Below are 18928 nucleotides of genomic sequence, written 5' to 3' on the forward strand. Positions count from 1 at the left end.
CAGAGTAGATCATCCGTTTCCCTTCAACGACTCACACGTGTGGTTTCATCTCGCTGACTGCAGTATCCTCAATGCAGTATGATTCATCCCGCTCCCTCCTGTTTCCATTTCTACTTTCCTAGCCATGTGAAACTTTGTCCTTGGGTAAAGTTTTTTCGTCTGAAATAACCAATTATTCTAAGTGTGTTCATACCTCTTATTTTTGTTCCCCTATCACCCTGTCAATGATTAAGGCTACAAATTGAACCCCGGGGGTGACTTCGCTTCCAGAGCTGAAAGGTGACTAAGGGCCATCGTGTTGGGAGTCCCACCAATCTCTATCTGACCAGTAAGCCCGGTCGTTCTCACGATTTTGAGTTTCGCTCTACATTTTACTGCCACTCGATCCAGGGCCTTCTAATGTGATCCTTTTTCACAGCAATTCATCGTAGTAGCCAGGCACCATCTGGTTCTTTTGATTGCAGGGTGGTGGAAGACTAATACTAATGTCCATCAGTCCATTGTCCTAAATGTTTCCATGCGGTTTCTGTTTTCATCACTCTTCTTTCCTCTGGATAGAGAGAGGCCAATAGTTGCACCCAAGAAGGCCCTCATGAGCTTTTAAGTAACTATTCACTTTCACTTAAGTCTTGTAACTCCATACACATACCCAAAAGACAGAATGAGTGACTGTCTCCAAGCTACCATATGGCACAGCCCTACTAGTGGTCTCAGGCTATTCGAATTAAGGATTAATTCCACTAGAGTTCTTTGGGAGCGAGGACTTAATCTCACCTTGAGCTCTTCAGTATGCATGACCCCTTAGCCCAAGGCCCTCAATACATGTTTGTGGTCATTTTGTGATTGTGCTGGGTGGCATTTAATCACCATGCCAGTGAAATGTGTTGCCCACCAGCACACAACGGCTTCCTTGAGGTTCATGCAATGCAGTGTAAACTACACAGTATCATACATGAAATAATCTTGGTGGGTTTTAAAAAATATTCCATCTAAATCTAATCAAGCATACAGATCTAATCACTGGTTTACAGAAAGTTCAGGAAATTGAGGAACAACATGAGGAAGAAAATCAGACATATCATCTAAGCTGTATTTACAGTATTCTAAAAGCAAAAGGTTTGGACTCTGAAACAAGAAGTTGGGGAATTCAAAATGGTGCCGCCACTCTAGTAAAGAGTTGGGCATTCAATTACCAGAAAGAAAAAAAAAGTGAAACTCACTTCCATTGAGTCAATTTTGACACGTGGTGACCCTCTAGGACAGAACCCTTGTGGGCTTCTGAGACTAACTCTTTATGGAAGTAGATAGCCTCATGTTTCTCCCTAGAAGAGGCTGGTGGCTTTGAACTGCTGGCCTTGCCATTGGTAGCCCAACACATAACCCACTGTGCCACCGGGACTCCTTGACAGTAAACAGTTCTTGCTGTTGTTAGGTGCCATTGAGTTTGTTCCCAATCATAGTGACCCTATGTACCACAGAATGAAACTCTGCACCATCCTCACCATTGTCTGTGGTTGAGACCATTGCTGCAGCCACAGTGTCAATCATCTTGTCAGGGCCGTCTTCTTTATCGCTGCCCCTCTCCTTTACCAAGCATGATGTCCTTCTCCAAGGACTGCTTTCTCCTGACATTATGTCCAAAGTACCTGAGATGAAGTCTTGCCATCCTTGTGTCTGATGCATTCTGGCTGGACTTCTTCCAAGACAAATTTGTTTGTCCTTTTGGGAGTCCATGGTACTTTCAGTATTCTTTGCTAGCACCATAATTCTTCAGTCTTCCTTCTTCTTTTTTTTAAGCCAGTCAAATTCAGCAGTGGGGGGTTTGTATACCAACTTTAGTGACACTAACGTTAATAAGTTCTAACTTATTATAAATTAATAACCCACTACCATCGGACCAGCTAAGTCTTCCTTATTCAGTGTCCAACTTTCATATGCATATGAGGTGACTGAAAGTACCATGGATTGGGTCCAACACACCTTAGTCTTCAAAGTAACATCTTTGCTATTCAACACTCTAAAGGTCTTGTGCAGCAGATTTATCCAGTGCAGTGCATCATTTGAACTCTTGATTGCTGCTTCCATGAGCACTGATTGTGGATCCAAGCAAGACAAAATCCTTGGCAACTTCAATCTTTTCTCCATTTACATTGATCTATTGGTCCAGTTGTGAGAATTATACCATCGCTTTGAAAAATGCCAGCAAAAAGAAAAAAGAAAAATGCCAGCATTGTGGAAAACTGGCAAATTATACAATAATTTTCTCTGTATTTTTCTTAGTTTTCTCAATAAGGCTTTTGATTTTAAAATGTCATAGCCATTAAAGAATTCTAATCCAAAGGGTGAGGATGCATAAATAAATGCCACTTTCTCATCGACACCAGACTATCTGGGGCTATCGAAGGCTAATAAACCCCTGAACAACTACTCAGATAATATGTGAACCTTAAATCAAAAAACAGACGGGAGTCACGAGCTAGAAGCCCTTCAAGTTTTGCTCTGATCTCATGGGCTGCCTATGTTGAGATCAGGAAAAAAAGCCTACCCCACTGGCTAGTGCTTGAGAAGCCGGGGGTACTTTCTGGTCCAAAGGCAGCTTGGTTAGGAGGTAAACCTCTTGGAAATTTGAGCTATTTCTGGCCAAGGGTTCAGATCCACATGAGGCCCCCCTGAACCAGTCAGGAGTTCTCTGCTCCGAGGAACCCTGTGGTCAGAGTAATGCAGGCGGATGTGGAGCTGGATTCCCCTTCTTCCGAGTGCAGACACCGCTTCCTTAGCCCGGAAGGCATCTTTCTCCAGACTGAGTCTTAGGATGGTCTTGAATTCTAGGGCTTCATAGAACTAGCACAGAGTGGACACACCACAGGACACAGGGCTGAGGGGCCTTTTCCAGTGTAGGAGTCTCCCTCAGACTGGGACTTCCTTGAGAGCAAGAAACCTTTCTGGCACAGAGCCTGAGAAGAGGTCTGGTGAATTTCTACCCAGTTCTTGTCACGCAGAAAGGAGGCAAGGCGCTGCAGAGACCAGCTGGGAGCATTAGACCAGCAAGCCCTGCCAGCCCTCCCCTTTATTCTCCTGGGCTCTTGGGGGAGCTCCGTTTTTCTTTTGCTGAATAAGGCTCCCTAAACTATTCTGGTGAGCAACCAGGTGTGTCAACCACTGGTACAGATTTTAAAGGGACATAAATTTTTTAGGCAACAAAACTTTTATTAGCTATGAAGTAAAACACCTCCAAGACGGATGACATTAAAATCATGGCAATCATGACATGATACACAATCACCAAGCCAGTTTCAAAAAAGATAAATGTCATATTTCAATTTATTCTGCAAAGAGACATCAAAAATAAATAAAAATGTCTTTTTTTTCCCCTCCAACACTCCTCCCCAAATTTATGTTTAAACTTGATACATTTTACAATACTAAAATTATGGTTTTTCTACATTAGTTCTTTTAAGATAATGATTATAAATTCAAGTAATCAGAGAAAATAAGCACTTTCACTTGCTAATTTCTATCTATTACCACCTTTGCATTAAGATGACAAAGCTATAAAAATTACTGTTTGGGTATAAATAGCAGATATAATTTCAACATTTTCCATCATCTTGAGAAAATTTTCAGTATTAATCAAAAAATCAATTACAAATACACAGACAAGTCTTATAAAAATACATTTTAAAAAGGAGACAGTTTATAAATACTGGGTCATCCTTATTCTGCAGGTGAGCTGGTCTTATGCGGAGCCTTTGGTCCTTGGGCCTTGAGCAGGAGACTCTTCCACACCCGAGGAGAACATCAGCTCTGTGGAAGAAGATGCACAGATCACCCTGACGGTTCCCGAGCCCCAGAAAGAGCTGCCTGGCTGAGGATTAAAACACTCTTCAATATTTATGTAATAGATAATAACAGTATTCAGTCATCAAGAACAAGTAAAATTTCTTCACAGACTTGACTTAAAAGATGAGTTAATGATAAATGTACACATTGTACATTTTCAAATGTTTTAGTTTTATACTTTTAATGACCCCAAAAATAAATCATTCAGTAGCAGCCAACCAAATTTTAGCGGGAAATTTAAGTCACTTAGCCAGTCCATGAAGATAAAGATCATTACAGCTAACATGTCTGATTCTATCATGATCGTCACAGAGCGTAGGGGACAGACACTGAGGATGGGCTTGGAACTGTCTCAGGTGTGTGTCAGGATATCGTAAAGGTGTTATCCCATTTAACCACTGTAGCAACCCAATAGTTAGGTAAGCTCGTCCTTTTTACAATCACTTTTAATCCACACAGAAACAACAGTTATATCATCACAGGGCCTAGAAGAGAACCAGATCTGGAACACTTCCAGGGCTCCTCAAACTTTGTAAACAGGGGGCCAGTTCACTGTCCCTCAGACTCGTTGGAGGGCCAGACTATAGTTAAAAAAAAAACTATAAACAAATTCCTATGCACACTGCACATATCTTACTTTGAAGTAAAAAAAACAAACGGGGCAAAAACAGCCGGCGGGCCGGATCAATGTCCTCAGTGGGCCGCATGTGGCCCGCGGGCCGCAGTTTGAGCACGCCTGACTTGGCCAGTGTGGCACAGTGAAGGACTTGATCTGCCCCTTCCAGCCACGGTTCTTGCACCTCGTACCCAACAACTGATTGGGATCAGACAAATCAAATGTATTGCCTCTCTTTCCTGACAGGGCTGGGATGAGAATAGGAATGATGCTGATAGGATTATATGAGCCAGGTGTGATTGTTAACAGCATTAAGTGTGATTATAAAAACCTGGAACTCTAATGTAGGGCTCTGTCAATTTTGGAGGAAGAAAGGATCTCACTACCATCAAGGAAGACAGCAGGGAGTGGGCTGAGTCCTTTGGATCCCGAGACACCTGCAGTGACCCTTCTTGATCCAGGAGACAGCTATGAGACCAGAGCAAAGGCAGAGGAGGCCAGCAGGAGAACCAAGAGCCAGTGCAGGACACAAAGAGAAGGCGGCTTCCCAGCCCCTGGGGTGAGTAAGTTGAGTGCCTTTGGGCTGGAGGCTTGGCTTTGGAGGGAAATACCTCCAGGCACTTCATTAGAGAACCTGGGTTTGCTAATACATGGAGCTCGAGCACCTTCAAACTGAGGTTTATGGTGGAGTGACCCACCCTTTGGGCATTTATCAGCAGCATGTAACAGGGTAGAGGCCAATGGGCCAAGTGGGTCAGAAGCCAAGGACCAGAGAGGTGTCCCTGTGGACACAGCCGAGGAGGCTTTCCTAACCACAGAAAAAGACTGCAAACTGTTACTTCCCTAGTCAACCTCATAACCGCGAGTACAGCGGTCTGAGTTCTGTGTGGCCATTGCAGTGGATTGTGGAACCCAGCAGAAGAGAGTTCTGTGGGAGGGACGGTGAGGAAGGTTGGAGGGAGGGTGTCTGTGTCTGGCTCAGCCTCAGAGGAATCCCATCTTGGCCTAATGTGCTTCATTCTCCTTCCTTCCAGCCCTTGTGAGGTCAGAGGATGTCAGAGAGCCCCCCATCCCCCATCTGATGACAGTAAATCACACACACACATTTTGTGATTTAGACTGAATATGGCACACACCAGCTGAATGCAGCCTTAAGCCCAACCACAGCAGAGAATGTATTTGTTGATGCTTCCATATTTAAACTGCTGCTTATAGAAACAATTCCTTTATCTAAGCACCAAGAAATATAGGGAAAAAATTAAGAATCTAATCAATTAAAAAAAAATGACGGGAAAAAAAAAACCCCAGAAAAACACATAAAGCTTAAGCTGTTTTCAAATATTTTAAACACAGCAAAAAGAATAAATCATAAAGCTACTCCAGGGGCAACATACTAATCATTTTCATTACGAATGAAAATATACAAGGAGAATACATTCTGTCTTGATTTTCCTTTTAAGTGAAAATGGTAGGTTCTCAATTCTGAAACAGGTTGTGATTAGTTGATCACATTGTAGTTAAACCTTCAGGATATGCAAAAAAATCAAGGCTAAAGTAGTGAACTAACGCCCAGAGAATATCCATAAAAGTGATTGAAGGGTATAAAGGAGGAGCATCTGCCAAGGAAATACAACTTACACTAAAAATGCTAAGCCGTTTCCGAAGCAGTACTAAATGACTAGCAGGTTGCTCGGATGATATTTTGGCTTCAGAGGGGTTCCAAAGGGGTGGGGGACTAGAGACTGCCCCTGCCGTGCCTCCACCCCACAACTGCATATAGGGCACAGCAAGGGTCGGAGCACTAAACACTGCATTAGACCATGCAGGGTGAAGGCCTTTTGCCAAGGAAAGGAGGTGAGAATAACTCACTTGAATATGTATCTGGCAGAGAAGCAACAGCAAAGAAATCATCTGTTTTACTAAGACATGTCGCTCCGAGGGGGTAAGGGAAGTGAAGAGTCCAGACTTTCTGTAAAGGACTTGAAGAGTTAGAAGATGAGAAACTCGGGTCCCAAAAGGGCACCCGAGTCCCAGGAGGCCCTCTGAGTTCTCCCACAGCCTCCCTCTGGTAGACACTCTGCCCACTTCGCTCGCCGTTCTCTTTCTACTTGTCATTTTCACTCTTTTGGAGTTGTTTTGTTTTCAATGTGCGTTTGCTCTCAGAATAAGCCATAAACGATGACTTATAAACCATTAAGAAGTCTTCAAGATAGTCTGTTTCCCTTTTTCATACCTTCACTAAGATCCATCTCAGGCCGATAAGATAAAAAGAGCCAGGACAATCCAACCAGCAGAGCTAGCACCAGATTCACCACCATCCACGGCTGCAGAATCTGCTCCTCAGTTCCGGCTGCCCTAAGGATAGAGAACTACTCATTAGAAGCATCCTTCTAAAAAGAAAAAAAGAAGCATCCTTCTTTGGGCTCCGATGTCTAAATATGGGTACTCTGTCTACTTTAAACAGAAGAGCCGTCCGCTCATGGAGAAGTAACAAGCATGAAACACAATATAATTTCCCTACAAAATGAACCACATTGTGAGAACTTTGTTGTTGCTCGGTGCCGTGGAGCCGGTTCCGACTCATAGCGCCGCTGTGCACAACAGAACGAAACACAGCCCAGTTTTTATGTTTGAGCTCCCAGCAGATCTGTAGCTAACCTTCCACAGATGTGCTTTGCACATTACTGGAAACGTAGGAGTGCTAAAAAAAAAAGAGATTTCCATAAGTCTCCCTTCCCACTACCATAGCTCTATTCCTCAATGAGGATATCTGAGGGGAAATAAAAGAGGTTGCTACAAAATCAGAAAATTTTTTATTAAACAAAAATTTTTAAACATACAGCCACAGTTCCTTGACATATCCTCCACCTGGTCTATGTGCTTCGGAGGCAGTATTTCCATCTCTCTAGCCCTTCCCCGGAGGATTCTGCCCTCGGAATTACACTATGTCAAAATGGCAGTTTGGGCATCCCACCGGCACCCAAGTTGTGTTCCTTGTCAACATTCTTTGAGTTTGGGAAACAAAAAGTCAGTCTGAAGGGGTGAGCCCAGGGATTCAGGGTGGATGAGGACAGTTTCCAAATGAAATTCTCATAGCACCCCCCTGCTACCTCAAAGAACAGAAGTGTGCACCATCCCGACAGGAAACGCTCTTCAGCACAATCTCCCCTGCCTTTTGCTCATCAATGCAGTTTTCAATTTAAAAAATCTTTCTTCCAAAGAAGTTCCAAGAGCAGCCCTTTGCAGCCCGAGAAAGTCATGGCCCTCTCAGCTGACGTCTCTGACTTAAATGTAACTGACACAGCGGATTCCCTCAGAAACCAGGTTTTAATTTTTTAAAAGCCAAAACAAGACTAAGTAAGACAAGTGTATTACTAAGAGAACATGTCAGCAGCCATGCGCTAATCAAAGAGACATGTTTAGAAACACGTTTACTTGGAATAAATTCATGCATGTGAACTAGAACTTGAAAGCAATACTATTTCCTTTCCCTCTTGGACCTTAGTCCTGCCCCTCTGAGGTCTGTGAACTGGAACCTCAGCCACCTTGTCGGCTTCGTGGCTGCTCTGATCGGCTACTGCTTGGCTTCTGAGTCTATCCCAGCAACCACGACCTGCCCCCGTGCTGAGGGGTTAGGGTCCCTGACTCCGGTGAGAGTGCAGGGCCCCTGCAGCCCATCTTGTGATGACTATTTTAAAAACCACAGCTTGTGCATCTAAACAGATTTCTAGGAAGAAGGCATGTCCTTAAAAATAGAGCTGCCCACCCAACTAGCAGCATCGGTATCTTCTTGCCCTATTTTCAGAAACAAAAACAGGGCCTCCACTAATATACGAATCCCTGTAACAGACTAGGGAGGTTAAGAAGAGATGGTCTCCACTGTTGTTATTACCACCAACAGTTGGGAATGCTGCTGTGAAGTCTTACCAGAGGCTCCCATTGACAGAGGCAGGTGTGTACAGGTGGATCCTGTCACTTGTCATTTGTTGGCTCAGAGATAGGGTCAGAGCAGTGAAGTACACTAAGACAAAGACAAACAATTACTAACAATGTGTTTGCAATAATCCACTTTATTTTGAATTAATAGATTACATTAAAGACAAAAATTATCTGTATTGTGGTAAGGTATAAAAGAATGAATTGACTTCAGTAGACTGATAGCAAAATAGTAATTTTCAAGAATAGAGGGGATCAAGTCTTTCAAGATGCACATTAGAATTGCCAAGAGCCTACATCTTTTGAGAAATTAAATGATTTCCTGAAGGTACTAAAACCAGCTTTATTAGAATTCTTATCACTAAGAACCAATGTATCCAAATTATCAAAAAATGTTTGTTACTGAAAAGCAATACTAGCAGAGACTGCTTAATGTCAGGTAGAAAGTACTAAAGCTAAAAACTTCAATCTAAGTATTACTAAGCAAAGAAAAAATAATAACTAAATCACTGCCATAGGGGATTCTGATTCATAGTGAACCTACAGGATAGGATAGAACAGTCCCTGCGAGTTTCTGAACCTGTAACTCTTCATAGGAGTAGAAAGTCTCGTCTTTCTCCTCAGAGCACCTGGTGGTTTCAAATTGCTGACCTTGTGGGAAGCAGCCCAACTTGTAACCACTACACTACTAGGGCTCCTCATCTAAGTATTATAAAGATATTTAATTTTTACAAGTACTTAGATCAACCTGTATTAAAAATAATTGGATTAAAATTATGCCTGTCGTGCATTTCTAAAATTACAAATTCCACTGGACATCTATAAATAACGTTTATAAGTAGAAATGAAAATTCTATTTTTCCTGGCTCACAATTACAGGTAACTCAAGGTTAATATCATTGTAGAATGAAACTATTTACTTACAGAAAGATGCTAAAGCGGTTGGATCCAAGGCAAGCAAACTCCGGATTGCCACCGATGTCTTAGCAAAGTCGATTCTGGGAACACAAAAGCCTTGTCACTGTCAGCTGAAAACTGACAGAACTTACTCTGCCTCCACATTTCATCTCTGCTGTCCAGACACGAATCGTGGAGTACCAGGCTTTCAGATATTAGTTTACAATTCACATCATTAGAATATCTTATTTACAAATGACGTACAAAACAATGAAGGTAATCAAGCGGCCATCAAGCTCAGAAGCAACAAAGCCCACATGGAAGAAGCATGTCAGCCTATGCAACCACGAGGTGTCGAAGGCATCAGGTATAAGGCATCATCAGAACAAAAAATCTTACTATAGTGAATGATGGGGGGAGTGCGGAGTGGAGACCCAAAGCCCATTAGTAGGCCACTGGAGATCCCCTTGCAGAGGGGTCTCAGGGAGGAGACGAGCCAGTCAGGGTGCCAGTCAGGGTGCGATGTAACAACGATGAAAAATACAACTTTCCTCTAGTTCCTAAATGTTTTCTCCCCACTCCCACTACCATGACTCGAATTCGACCTTGCAAGTCTGGCTAGACCAGAGGATGTACACTGGTACAGATAGGAACTGGAAATACAGGGAATCCAGGGCGGATGAGCCCTATAGGACCAGTGGTGTGAATGGCGAAACAGGGAGGGTAAAGGGAGAATGGGTAGGAAAGAGGGAACCGATTACGTGGAACTGTGTGTGACCTCCTCCCTGGGGGACGGACAACAGAAAAGTGGGTGAAGGGAGACGTCGGACAGGGCAAGATATGACAAAATAACAATTTATAAACTATCAAGGACTCATGAGGGAGGGGGGAGGGGGGAGGGAAGAGAAAAATGAGGACCTAATGCCCGGGGTTTAAGTGGAGAGGAAATGTTTTGAGAATATGATGAGGGCAATGAATGTACAAATGCGCTTTACACAATTGATGAGTGTATGGATTGTGATAAGAGTTGTATGAGCCCCTAATAAAATGATTTAAAAAAAAACAAAAAACAATTAACTAGAAGATTATTTCAAGCATTCTTTTGGTGTTAAGTCCTAGGGGTAAAAACGAAATTTTATCTGATCCTGATTTTAATAATCCTGATATCACAGAAGTTTTAGTTTAAAAAAAGGAAGTTTTAGTCCAAAGTAGTTGTATCCTTGCCCCAAAAGAAGAACAGTGTAAGTTTTTTTTAAGTCAAAACAAGATGTTTGATGTTGTTAGGTGATTTAGTGAGTTATTGGATAGCTAACAGCAAAGTCATAGTTCCAACCCACAAACCACTCCTCGGCAGAGGCGGCTTTCTGCTCCCATTAAGAGGGACTGTTTGGAAACCCAGCAGGGCAGGTCGAGTCTGTCCCGTGGGTGCTGAGTTGGAGAAGACTCCGTGGCCGTCTGTGTAGTGCATGTTTTAGGATGTTGTTAGGTGCCAGCAAGGCCATTCGGACTCAGCGCCCGATCTGTGTACACCAGGACGCGACACTGCCTGTCCCGCCCCACAACTGCTGTGCTGGAGTCCCTGCTGTCTTCACTGCAGGGACCCGTCTTGTTGAGGGTCCTCCTCTCTGCTGGCTGTGGATTCCCGACCAAGCTGATTTCCAGGGACTGGTCCCTCTGATGACCTGTCCAAAGGAAGAAAGATGAAGTCTCACCAGTTCCATTTCTAAGGAACATTCGGGTTGTACGTTCTCCTTTTCTCTGCTCTTTATCTTCTTTTTTTTAGTTTTCTCTTTGTTGGGGGCCCTTACAGCCCTTATCACATCCATGCATATATCCATTGTGTCAAGCACATCTGTACATATGTTGTCATCTTTTTCAAAACATTTTCTTTCTACTCTTTTTTTAAATCATTTTATTGGGGGCTTTTACAGCTCTTATAACATTCCATATATCAGTTGAACCAAGTATATTTGGACAGACATTGTCATCATCATTTTCCAAACCGTTACTGTCTATTTGAGTCGGGTTGTACTTTCAATGATGTGTTTATTCTTCTGGAAGTCCGAGATATACTTAATATTCTTTGCCAATATCACAGTACAACGGCATTCATTCTTCTCAACTCTTCCTTAGTATTGCCCAGTTTTCATATGCAAAGGAAGAGATTACACACAGCCCGGCTGAGATTAGCTGCACCTTTGTCTCCCAAGTGGCACCTGTGCTCTTAACACTGTCAAAGGCTTGTCTTATGTGGCCGATTTGCCCAATGGGCAATGTCCCTTGGTTTCTTGACCGCTGCTGCCCAGAAGCGTTAGTGGTGGATTCAAGTAAAATGAAATCCTTGACAACCTCACATCTCCTCCGTTTAGCACGATTCTGCTCGCTGGTCCGGTGGTGAGGATTTTCACTATTTTGAAATAGTGAGTCCATGATCCATTTAGTTCAGCATTTCCTCCTAAAGAGAAGTTAGGGGAATCTGCAGCCGCAAGAGGCTTACCTGTCAAAAGCTGAGACAGTACTTAGAGCCAAAAGCAAGTAGAGGAGACTCTGGAATGGATAGGCCAAAGTCTTGTACTGCTGCAGAAAGTTGGAAAGGTTCGAGAGCTGATCTCCTGCCAGAACATATATCACAACAGTATTCCACACGGCACAGCCAGCCAAGAAGCCGTGAGAAAAGAGACCAAGCATCCTGAAAGAACACAAGTCCATAACCGGCATACAGAAGTTACTAACGTGAAATGCCACAGCCAAGTTTTAAAACTCTTTACGTAAGACTAAAATTCAACCTTTCAGAAGAAAACAAGTCTTTTATTTTTTGCTATACCGATCAATTCATTTTTTAAAAAAACCTACATTATCGTAGGTGTTTTATTAACAGTATTGAACAACCATGACTTATTTTTTAATAGGGAGCCTACTTTAACATTTGTTTTAAGGAAAGTTCAGCAGAAAGAGCCACCTGAAAGCCCGGTGTATGGAGAGAGCCACATCTCTAGTCGTCCAGGAGGGCTTCATGTCCATGGACATTTCTACATTTCCTGTGGTCTTTATCAGCTCTGACCGATCCGCGGCCTGGAACCGCCCTGAGAACACACAACGATCAATGCCCAGCAAGAGGGTGCTTGGCAGTTGTTTTTACATTTCTACATTTTAGACCCTTAGACAGATGGAAATTCTGCTGTTTTTCTATCTGAAAGTTCCCTTTATCTCAGTCCCTATATCCTAAAGGGATTTTCTTTTTTTTGCTTGAACATGGTACATTTTTTTCACTTTCATGAAACATAAACAATGTCCATGCACTTTCTGATGAACCGAGAGTAGATGCTAAAGCAATTGTTTTAGAAAACAATTCTATTTCATGAAATATAACCGTGAAATTTTCAACCCAGAATGAAGTCTAAAAGCCTTTCACATACCCAACAGTGGGGCCCTGGATTAGTCAGTTCAGCCTACCTTGGCTAGAATGCCAGAATCCCTCAGGTGGGAATCAAGATGCTAAGACCCTCACTCCGTATGGCAAGTTTAAAGCTAACTTTTGGTTCACACTTGTTCTTGGAGCAGCTCATCTATAGGGATAGAGCATGGTCACACCATGCTCTGGATTTGTCTTAAATACTACAGTGCACTGTCTTCTCAACAGTCTATGCCACCCAATGTCAGAACCATTTTCTCAGCAAAAACATTGCTGTAGTGTTGTTTCTTAAATAGATGGTGGTACCATCAGTTATTCTCCCTCATTTCTTTTTACTTATCAACCACCTGCTCTCCTACCACCATCAATGGTAAAAAATGGGAAAGTAAAATAAAGAATATATGAGGAGTAGGTGCAAAGATTTTTAAAATCAACCAAAAGCTTATAACTGAAAAGCAAACTGCATTAATACTTTGATATTTCTGTCTAGCCTTTTTGACCTCTACATTTTTCTAAGGTTGAAATTACTGGTGTGTGCGTGTGTGTAGGTGTGTGATATCGCTTTTCATTGGGATCTGTTTCTGAAAATGTTCCCTAAACAGTGTTTAATGGTACAGAATATTTTATTACATAGAGACACCTTAACTTAAAATTATCCTCCTATTCCCTATGTTGGCTGTTTTCTGATTTTCAGACGCATGAATAATACGGTGATGTTTATCTTTGCGTATAATTTTTGTTCATATTTCAATTTAATTCCTTCATTCAAATTCCTTGGTCAAAGGATGGTCTTGTTTGATTGTTAAATAGCTCATGTTCAAAACCAGGAAGTACTCACGGCTTTTTTCCACAAATATTTTGCCCACAGGCTGGCTGGTGCCAGTGGGGGCAGTGAAGACAGTGCGCTGCTCTACACTGTTTGGCTCGTCAGTAATTATGTCTTCATCTTCCACGCCTAGCTCATTGGCATACTGTGATTCTGGTGGCTTCGTCTTCCTGCAGTCAGGGAGGATGTAAGAGGAATAGTAATGACTGAGTTTGTACAGACCCACAACACAAAGTGACTGTGAATATCAGGGAAAGAGCCCTTAACTTGGCCACAAGACATTTCTGTTACAACTATGGATCCAGTCTTAACTATGGTTCTCTGCAGCACATCATCTGGATTTCTGTCCACTTTAGTCCTCACCTCTGGAAATGAAGTAACTTAATTAGATTTTAAGGTCCTTTTTAGATTTAAAACTAATGACTCTCTAGATAAGATACTTGATCAATATTGGTAGAGCCACTTTCAAATGAAACTCAAGTCACTGTCACTGAGTGGACTCGAACACGGTTGAACTGTCCTGTGGGTTTCTGACCCTGTAACTCTTCATGGGAGCAGAAAGCTTCGTCTCCCCTGCGGAGCAGCTGGTAGTTTCAGACTGCTGACCCTGCATAACCACTATGCCACAGGGGAAAAAAACCACAGTGTTATATAACTCCTAGCTTATTTTCCTAGGTTAAATATAAATTATATATATAATACATAGTGCTGAAATAGTTTAAATTCTGTAAACATGAGACAAGAAGTCATAATAGCCTATTTTTTATTAACATTATCTTTACTTTTTCTTGTTGCTGATGTAAAATCTTACATATCTAAATTTTAGTGTCAACTCCAAAGATATTTTAATTTAAGAATATTTTCTTTTACTCTGTGGTTTATTCTTCTCAAATTAACCTCTAGATTGGTCTCACTGATATTTTTGTAACATTACATACAGCTACAGTAAGTACTTACACTAAGACTTCAGGGAAAACCACCATTTGATAGCTCCAAACTAAGCCTGAGGGTACCCCTGGGCACTATCTAGAAGGCAAATACATTCTTACTTTGTCTTTTTTCGAGGTTTTTGAATCACTGCCTCCTCAGCTGGCTCCACATCCAGGCCATTTTCATTGCGTAATGAAGACGGACTGGATGCCTTTCTTTGGGGAAAGGAAGTCTCCAATTCTGAAAAGCCAGCAAATTAAGTTTCAATGACTATGATATAAAAAGAAAAGCAAGGCATGCGGTTTTTTATGGCAAAAGAACTTTGAGAATTTTAACTGGGCCAAGATGTTTTTCCAAGTTTTTTATGTTTAAAGCTTTACACCTCTAAAGATAAAATTTGAAGTTGCAATGGCAAACAAGACAGAAGGAAAATTAAGTCACATAACACCCGGGTGGTGACCAGGGTGCCCGCGGTGCTGCGGCTGCACCGTAAGGGCTCGAGGACTCAGAAGCCATTGCGCTCAGTTTGTTCCCACAGAAGACCAGAGCGCAAAACCAGCAAGACGTGAGTGTGCAGGGAGCAGCGCGCGATCTACTGAGCAAATATCTATGCAACGGGACGGCACGAAGAAGAATGCAGCATCGGGCCTAACGGGAGGTTCGTCAGCACCCGAGATATGCAAAAGACACAACCTTGCTTGCCGAAAATCAAGAGGAATTGAAGAACCTACTGATGAAGATCAAGAGCACTGTCCACAGCAGCGGCTCTCAACCTGTGGGTCACGGCCCCTCTGGGGGTCAGACGACCCTTTCACAGGGGTCGCCTGATTCACAGCAGTAGCCAAATAAGTTATGAAGTAGCAATGAAAATAATTTTATGATTGGGGGTCACCACAACATGAGGAACTGTGTTAGAGGCATGAGGAAGGTTGAGAACCACGGTCTACAGTATGGCTTGTGTAGTAGTTACATAATCTGGTGTCAGTTTGGGACTGGATAACACTAAGAGTGAAGGGGTGGAGTCTAGTCTGTCAGTCGGATCATAGCCAATGAGGCCTCTGTGTGGGCATGGCCTCCTCCTGAGAATTCTGGGAATTCCTGGATTTCCTCTTAGGAGGCAGAAGACACACTCACCCTTTGGGAGACATTGCAGCTGACAAGATATATGGAACTACAAGAGTGCCCTGAGATGGAGAAGTCACACAGTCCTACCCTGATGCAGCCCTGGGTGCTGGAGAAACCATGTGGAGACCCCTGCCAGTGCTGAGATGCTTACAACACCTGCCACTGGACCCAGAAAACTTCTATCCCACTGGCCTGTGACCTTCCTGCATTCAGCATCATTGCACATGTTTCATGAGTCTGAAGAGGACTTTATAGATTGATATAGGGCATATGGGCTAATATCGGACTTATGAACTTGATCTGGACTGGGCTGGGATGTTTCCTTACTATTTAACTGCTCTTGTATATAAAACTCTTTCTTATTCACATGAGTCTCTATGAATTTGTTTCTTTAGTCCACCCAGACTAACACAGCCTGCAACTCTATGTCAAGAAAAGCAAATCCTCACAACTGGACCAATATGCAATATCGTAATAAGCAGAAAAGACTGACGTTGTCAAGGATTTCATTGTACTTGGATCTACAGTCAATGCTAATGGGAGCAGCAGGCAAGGTATCAAATGACATATTGCATTGGGACAATGTGCTACACAGGGCTCCTTTCAGTGTTAAAGAGCAAAGATGTCACTTTGAGGACAAAGGTGTCCCTAATTCAAGCCATGGTATTTTCAAACCCCTGATATGCATGCGACAGACAACGGAGACGGAAACAGAACAACTGATCCATCTGAATTCTGGGGTTGGCAAAGAATACCGAAAGTACCATGGACCGCCAGAAGAACAAACAAATCCCTCTTGGAGGAAGTCAAGCCAGAAAATTCCTTAGGATAGCGAGACTTTGTTGCATGTACTTTGGACATGGTATCAGGAAAGATCAATCTGGAGAGGGCTGTCATGTTTGCTAAGGGGGAGGGTCAGTGACAGGAGGATGGCCTTCCGTGACATGGACTGACACAGTGGCTGCTGAAATGATCGGTTCCGTCTATAACAATGGGCTCAAACAAAATAAAAATTGTGAGGATGGCGCAGGACTGGGCAGTGTTTCAGTCTGCTGTCCACAGGGTTCCTATGGAAACGCCCCACCACCAACAGTGATGTTAACAAAGAAGTTCCTTTCTACCAATCAGACGTGACGTGCACCGTGTTCTGCCCGTGAACTTTACTTTAGTCCTGACTGGACCTTTCCCTCATAACCTATGTCACATATGCTCAAAAAGAGATCTAAAATGTTACTGACTTATTAACCCTTGGGAGTTATTCTAGTAGTCAAAAAACCCCCAAACAAACAGGAAACAACCCTCTAAGATATAATGAGGGGCACATTAGAACAGACAGGTTTTTATCACCACAATTACAACCATTATCAGACCCAGTGTTGGTTTCTTCACATACCAAGGGGAAGTCTTGTCTTCTTGTTTCTCCTTTGACCAGGAGCTTCTGGCTGCTCCGTGGGCTCTTTCGTTGGCTCACTGACTTCAGAAGGCCCACGGACAGCAGCCTGGACAAGACCATCCAAAGAGGTACTGACTACGGAGTGGAAGAAATAGGGGAACGAGCAGAGATTACTGAATTGTAAAAAGATAAATGAGACTTTGAAGTTTTCAATACAAGAATTCCTTATTCCCTTTTATAATTATGCCCCAAATGTTGATGTCCTTTCTTCTCACCTTTAACTTTGGGCTTCAGGTTAAGAAAAGAAATAAATGAGGAACAAGGAAGGGAAAGGGGGAGGAGCTGGAGAGAACAGAAAATGGGGGGCGGGGTGGTGGGGTGGGGGCGGGGCAGACAACTCTTCAGAATTTACCAACAACTTACATAGAAAGTGCTGCTGTGCATGTTAGGCCCTAAGAGTTTCCCAGGTAAATTACCAGGTCTCTCTTCCAAGGCCATTCAGGGTAGGCTTGACCCTCCAACCTTCTGGTTAGACGCTGAACGGACTTGCACCACCCACGACTCTAAATGATTAACTGCTCTTTTTTCTATCTTTTCTAACTATAAAAATTGTCATGACAATTCATTTATATCACATGATGAGTCACAAAGGAGCCCTGGTGGTGGTGTGGCTTATGTGCTGGGCTGCAAACTCCAAGGCTAAGTTCAAACCCACCAACTGCTCCCTGGAAGAAAGACGAGACTGTGTTTTCCTGGAAAGATTTTCCGTCTCAGGAAATCTAGAGTGGCTTTTCCCTGTCCTACTGGGGCACTGAGTAGGAACCCATCAGACAGCAGTGTTATGAGTAATATAAAATCTGTACTCGGTGTGTCAAATGAATGCTAGCAGAACTAGCTTGTTTACTATTATTTCTACATATAGATCTAAATAGTATCAAACTTCACCCACAGCTGGTGAGTGGATTTGGACTTATATTTACCCTCCAGGTCAGAGTGGAGCTGCCCGAGAATTTCCAAAGTTCTAGTACCTCTGGAAGTGACTGCCAGGTTTTTCTCCTGAGCGGCAGCTGCCGGGTTCAAACAACTAGCATTTCCGTTAGCGGCTGAGCACTTAACCACTGTGCAACCTCTGATTTTTGTAGTTGTTGTTAGATGTCAGCTCCAATCCACAGTGACCCTATTCACAGCAGAAGGAAACACTGCGTGGCCCTAAGCCACCCCGACCTTGTTCCCAGCTGGAGCCCATGGCTGCGGCCGCTTGTCAATCCACCTCATGGAGGGCCTTCCCCTGACAATATGTCTGGAGTAGGTAAGACCAAGTCTTGCCATCCTTGCTCGAAGGAGCACTTGGCAGGACTTCTTCCAACAGCGATCGGTTTGTCCTTCCGGCAGTCCATGGTCCTTTCAGTATTCTTCTCCAGCACAATTCAAATGCATCCATTCCTCTTAGGTCTTTATCAAATCTTAGGCTCTTCAAATTAATAAAATTCTTAAATACAAAGCTTAGCTACAAAAGCCAGGTTCTGTCCAAATACATTATCTTGTGCCTTCTTTACTGACAAAAACTATGAGAGAATAAATAAAAACTTTGTGTACTGCATATACCAAATGTGCACTGATTATTTACCCATTTGGATCTGTTACGATACATACTGAACTGATGTACGCATCTGGCATCACTTGAGAGTGGGGGAAAAGACCTACAAATCCACTTCTAAAAAACCAGCCCTTGTAACCCCTGGGGCACTGTTCTAATCCAGGATCCGCAGGGCCACCACAATTCAGAGCTGAGTAGATGGCAACTGTGTTTTCTTAATTAAGATTGGATATTTTTAAAATTGTTTTATTAGGGGCTCATACAACTCTTATCACAATCCATACATACATCAATTGTGTAAAGCACATTTGTACACTCATTGCCCTCATTATTCTCAAAACAGTTGCTCTCCACTT

At 42.8% G+C, this 18928-nt stretch overlaps 1 protein-coding gene across 2 annotated transcripts in view; it reads right to left on the minus strand.

Moving 5' to 3' along the window:
- Nucleotides 1-3199: 3199 nt before the first annotated feature.
- TMEM237 (transmembrane protein 237) overlaps nucleotides 3200-18928 on the minus strand; it is a 22497-nt gene continuing 6768 nt past the window's right edge. The window contains exons 5-13 of one of the 2 annotated variants that reach the window (XM_013004320.2): nucleotides 16976-17110; nucleotides 14577-14697; nucleotides 13540-13697; nucleotides 12249-12372; nucleotides 11787-11978; nucleotides 9317-9390; nucleotides 8384-8477; nucleotides 6690-6811; nucleotides 3200-3804 (exon numbers count right to left, since the gene is read on the minus strand). In XM_013004320.2, the coding sequence (XP_012859774.1) occupies nucleotides 3737-3804; nucleotides 6690-6811; nucleotides 8384-8477; nucleotides 9317-9390; nucleotides 11787-11978; nucleotides 12249-12372; nucleotides 13540-13697; nucleotides 14577-14697; nucleotides 16976-17110 (1088 nt within the window). In that variant the 3' untranslated portion in view covers nucleotides 3200-3736. Of the gene's footprint in view, nucleotides 3805-6689; nucleotides 6812-8383; nucleotides 8478-9316; nucleotides 9391-11786; nucleotides 11979-12248; nucleotides 12373-13539; nucleotides 13698-14576; nucleotides 14698-16975; nucleotides 17111-18928 lie in introns of those variants that run through there. The other variant, XM_045297372.1, reaches the window with a different exon arrangement.

This window comes from Echinops telfairi, unplaced genomic scaffold (assembly GCF_000313985.2).
Source record: "Echinops telfairi isolate 266 unplaced genomic scaffold, ASM31398v2 ScPeMD7_3;HRSCAF=10, whole genome shotgun sequence".
Taxonomy (NCBI): domain Eukaryota; kingdom Metazoa; phylum Chordata; class Mammalia; order Afrosoricida; family Tenrecidae; genus Echinops; species Echinops telfairi.